Source organism: Mus caroli, chromosome 2 (genome assembly GCF_900094665.2).
Source record: "Mus caroli chromosome 2, CAROLI_EIJ_v1.1, whole genome shotgun sequence".
NCBI lineage: Eukaryota > Metazoa > Chordata > Mammalia > Rodentia > Muridae > Mus > Mus caroli.
Window position 1 is genome coordinate 104,975,957 of NC_034571.1, and position 4,861 is coordinate 104,980,817.

The following is a 4,861-nucleotide window of genomic DNA, read 5'->3' on the forward strand; positions in this document are numbered from 1 at the left end:
GCATTGGAAATGTAATTGAGGAAATTACCTAATAAAAAAATTAAAAAAATAAAATAAAAAAAAAGAAAGAAAATGCTTCACAGACATGCTGCAGGCCAATCCTATGAAAGCAATTCCTCAATTAAGGTTCTGTCTTCCCAGGAGATGCTAGCTTGTGTCAAGTTGACAAAAACTAACCAGCACATGTAGTTATTGTGGGTACTGCTGCAGTATACCTGATGGGAAGGCATCTTTATAGAACTTGCCTTACAGACTTTGGTGTCCATATACTCAGAAGTGATGTAGTTGGTTAATAGGGTAGTTGTATTTCTAGTGTTTTGAGGAGTTTCCATATTAATTTCCATAGTTCCTAGAACAATTTAGATACCTCTTTACTAGGATCTGGATAGCCTTTATGACTGAAGAGAGATGGAATCTCACTATTGTGTTTTCTGAATGAGAGCCATTATGACTGGGGAGGGATAGAATCTCATTATAGTGTTAATTTTTACTTCTCCAATAACTAAGCATGTTGAACTTTTTTTGATGTTTTTTTTTGTTTTGTTTTATATGTTTATTGGTCATTCATTTGTACTTCATCTTCTGATATATTTGCTATTTATCCCACTTATTGAGGTGGTTGCTTAGTTTAGTGTGTTCTTTATATATTCTGGGCATTATTTCTTCATAAAAATCTACTGGTTTAGTTCTTATGGGTGTGTTGCTTGCTTTTCTCCACACTTCTCAGGTGTCTTCTCACTTCTTTGTTATAAAGTTTTGCTCTGTTTCTCTCTTTGAATGAAAGGTCGCTTTTTCTTTTTTTGACCTTGTCATTTTACATCACATAGAGGCAGCTTCCAGCCAGCCATTTTAACCTATAAGTCTCATGGTTGTTTTGAGACATTGGCTGGCTGGCACAGAACAATGAAACAAATGAATGATCAAAATAATTAAGATCCACTTTAGAAATTACATCACAGAGGGGGTGAAAAGGCAAATTTCTTTGTATTGTCCTTGATCTAAGATTAAGGAACTTTAATTTATTCATGTTAATATGTGTTGTTGTGTTAAAGTTTCCTGAAAAAAAAAATGTTAAAATGCCCACTAACATAGAATTGATCTAAAGAACCAACCAGTACCCCAGGGACTAAATCACCAACTGAAGAGTTGAGGGATGGAGGGACCCATGGCTCCAGCAGCATACGTAGCAGAGGATGGCCTTGTTGGACATCAATGGGAGGAGAGGCCCTTGGTCCTGAGAAGGCTTGATGTCCCAGTATAGGAGAATACCAGGACAGGGAAGCAGGAGTGGGTGGGTTGGTGAGCAGAGGGAGGGGGATGGGATAGGGGGATTTCAGAGGGGAAATGAGGAAAAGGGGTAACATTTGAAATGTAAATAAAAAAAGAAAAAATATCTAATTAATAAAAAGACAAAACTCTGAGTCAGCTCAGGAAAAGAGAGAGAGAAAAGAAGGAAGGAAGGAAGAAAGGAAGGGAGGGAGGAAGGAAGGAAGGGAGGGAGGGAGGGAGGGAGAGAGAGAGAGAGAGAGAGAGAGAGAGAGAGAGAGAGAGAGAGAGAGAGAGAGAGAGAGAGAGAGAGAGAGAGAGAGAGAGAAAATAATTGGCTAGGACAGACAGGCCTTTGGCCATGTCTGTGAGAAACTGTCTTGACTCATATGAGAAGACTCAGCTCTCTGTAGGCAGCGTTATCCCTTTGCACATGGTCCTAGGTTGTGTAAGAAGGAGACCTGGACAGGAGTCAGAGAGAGAAAGTGGATAGGTAGCATTAAACCATGGTTTCTTAACTCAGTAATTGCTTGAGTTACTGACTGACTTCCTGCAGTGATGGTTTGTGACCTGGAAGTATAAGATGAAACAAGCCCTCCCCTCCTGCAAGTGGCTTTTGGTCAGTGGTTATCACAACTGTGGAGAGCTTTAGGGGTTGCTTGGCAGGAATCTGACATTAGCCAAGGACAAGGAAATGGGCTTCAATCAGGAAGCTGACACTGAGCCATGACAAGGAAATAAGTTCAGGCAGGAATCTAATTTAGGGTGTAACAAAGAAATATGCTTCAGACAAGAATCTATCTGATTTTGGGCTAGAACAGGGATCTTGGTCATCCCGATAAGCCCTTAGAAACAGTGATCATGGGACTCTGTTTATTGCCTTGCTTGTTCCTTGACTACTTGTGTTTATTTAGTCTTGCTTGTTCCTCAACCTAGAACTGACCTTAATATTTGCATGTAATTAACATGGTATAAAAGCAGACTGGGAAAAAATTAAACTTGCCTCAGCCTCAGAACTGGCTGGGGTCATGCTAAAAATATAAAAAGAAAAAGGAAGGAAGGAAGGGAGGGAGGGAGGGAGGGAGGAGGGGAGGAAGGAAGGAAGGAAGGAAGGAAGGAAGGAAGGAAGGAAGGAAGGAAGGAAGGAAGGAAGGAAGGAGAAATATAACTTGAGCATTTGTTAAAATTCAGTACTCAGTTCACATGAAAAACACAAGGAGAATAATGCATGTGGTCTTGTCAGTGATAAAAACAGTTAGATAACATCAGACTACCTAAGGAAATATGATCTGGAATGATATGTGAGAGCCAAATCTGTCAACACAGATTCAGTGTTTGGACTGTCCGTGTGTTACTTTAATCACCATGGAGCAAACTCTTAAGATTCTAGTAGCTGAGACTTGCTGCATATGTAGCAGAAGATGGCCTAGTCAGCCATCATTAGGAAGAGAGGCCCCTTGGTCTTGCAAACTTTATATGCCCCAGTACAGGGGAATGCCAGGGCCAAGAAGTGAGAGTGAAAGGATAGGGGAGCAGGGCGGGGGGAGGGTATAGGGGACTTTTGGGATAGCATTTGAAATATGAATGGAGAAAATATTTAATAAAATTTTTTTAAAAAGATTCTAGTAGCTGAGACTTGCCTCAACAAGAAAATATTCAGTTGGTGTGTGTGTGTGTGTGTGTGTGTGTGTGTGTGTGTGTGTGTTTAATTTCTTTTTTTTTACTAAATAAAATTTATTTTCAAATATACAACTCTGTATTGACATTTTAAGTCATCAAAATCACTTATAACAGTTAAATGCCTCTTAAATATACATGATGTCTTCTGCAGCTAAAAGTAATATGCACTCAGCCAGTTTTAAAATCTATTTGGAACATTAAACATGATAGAAGTAGAAAAAAGTCTCTTATGAAGTCCTCTATGAAAGGAAATTGGTGAGGGATGATATACACAAACTTTAGTTTTCTAGTATGTATGCTTTTAGACAGATTTTTTTATTTTATGTATATGTGTGATTTTTCTACAAGTATGTATGTGTATTACATGCATGTTGGTTCTGGCAGAGTCCAGAACATGTGATTAGAGTCATTTAAACTGGAATTACAGATAGTTGTGAGCCTCATATGGGTGCTAGGAACCAAATTTGGTCTTCTGTAAAAATACAAAGTGTTCTAAATCACTGAGCCATCTTTATATCCCATCAAGTCTCTTAAAGACACTATTTGGTAGCTGGTAATTTCACTCTAGTTTTGTAGAAAGAAAGCAAGGGTAAATCTTATATTAGTACACAAAACATTCTAGATAAATATAACACAGTACATAGAGTAGTAGCCTCATGAAATATGATTTGTGTGCTCATATACCTTCAATATATTTAAGAAATTTTATTGTAATTAACAAACTGACTGCATAGTCTTCTCATTGCTACCTTCATCTCTTTATTCCTAAGTGTATAAATCACTGGATTTAGAAAAGGAGTAATAACTGCATCAAAGATGGCAAGAAATTTATCCAGATGTGATGTTGGAAATGGCCATGTATAGAAGAAGATTAAGGGTCCAAAGAACAAAACTACCACAATGACATGAGCTGACAAAGTGGAGAGGGCCTTACATAAACTACCCAAAGATTTCTTTTGAACAGTCACCAAAATAAATATGTAAGAGATGATCAGAATTAAAAAGGAGGCCACAGAAATGAACCCACTGTTAGCAGTAACCATAAACCCCAATGTGTATGTGTCCACACAAGCAAGTTTAATAAACCTAGGAAGGTCACAGAAAAAGCTGTCTAGTTCATTAGGGCCACAGAAGGGCAAGTCTACCACAAAACTCAGCTGAGTCACTGAGTGAATGAAGCCAATAATCCAAGAAGCAACCAAAATCAAAATACACTTTTGTGGGCTCATGATGGTCAGGTAGTGCAGAGGCTTACATATGGCAACATATCGGTCAAATGCCATGGCTATAAGCAGCACCATCTCGGTGCCACCTACTGCATGGATAAAAAAGATCTGAGTGATGCAACCCCCAAAAGAGATGGTTTTGTGCCTTCTGAAAAGGTCATAAATCATCTTTGGTGTTGTGGAGGAACAAAATATCAAGTCAATGATGGAAAGATTGCCTAATAGGAAGTACATAGGGGATTGTAACTGAGGGTCTGAGGTTACAGTTAGCACAATAAGAAAATTTCCCAACAGACTTGCCACATAGAATATACAGGAAAAGAAGAAGAGAAATAGTTGGATTGCCCATGAGTTGGAGAGTCCCAGGAACACAAACTCAGATACCACCGAGCAGTTTACTTCACCCATTGCCTCTGGTGACAACCGTGGTGCTATCTGAAATAGGAAAGATAACAAGAAACTCTGATTTAGGACATCAGCATTCAGTTGACAAAATCACATAGAAGACTATCATGCCTTTGGAGATAGTTTAAGGAAAATATCAATTATTTGTCTACCAGGGAAAGCCAAGATCAAAAGAAATAGTCTTCTTCAGGGGAGAATCTATCAATTGGTGTCAAAGAGAGCACTATGCACTAAGCCTGAAATCATATACATACCAGTAACATTATATGAATTGACCATGTTAT

At 38.6% G+C, this 4,861-nt stretch overlaps 1 protein-coding gene across 1 annotated transcript; it reads right to left on the reverse strand.

The window, feature by feature from the left end:
• Positions 1–3,603: 3,603 nt before the first annotated feature.
• Positions 3,604–4,600, reverse strand: LOC110289351 (olfactory receptor 4F6). The gene has a single exon (XM_021155517.1). It carries the CDS (start codon positions 4,578–4,580, stop codon positions 3,642–3,644), a length of 939 nt encoding a protein of 312 aa, XP_021011176.1. The 5' UTR covers positions 4,581–4,600; the 3' UTR covers positions 3,604–3,641.
• Positions 4,601–4,861: the final 261 nt, after the last annotated feature.

Bases quoted from the DNA above. Each gene is read 5' to 3' on its own strand.
- LOC110289351 (XM_021155517.1), bottom strand. From the start codon at position 4,580: ATGGGTGAAGTAAACTGCTCGGTGGTATCTGAGTTTGTGTTCCTGGGA.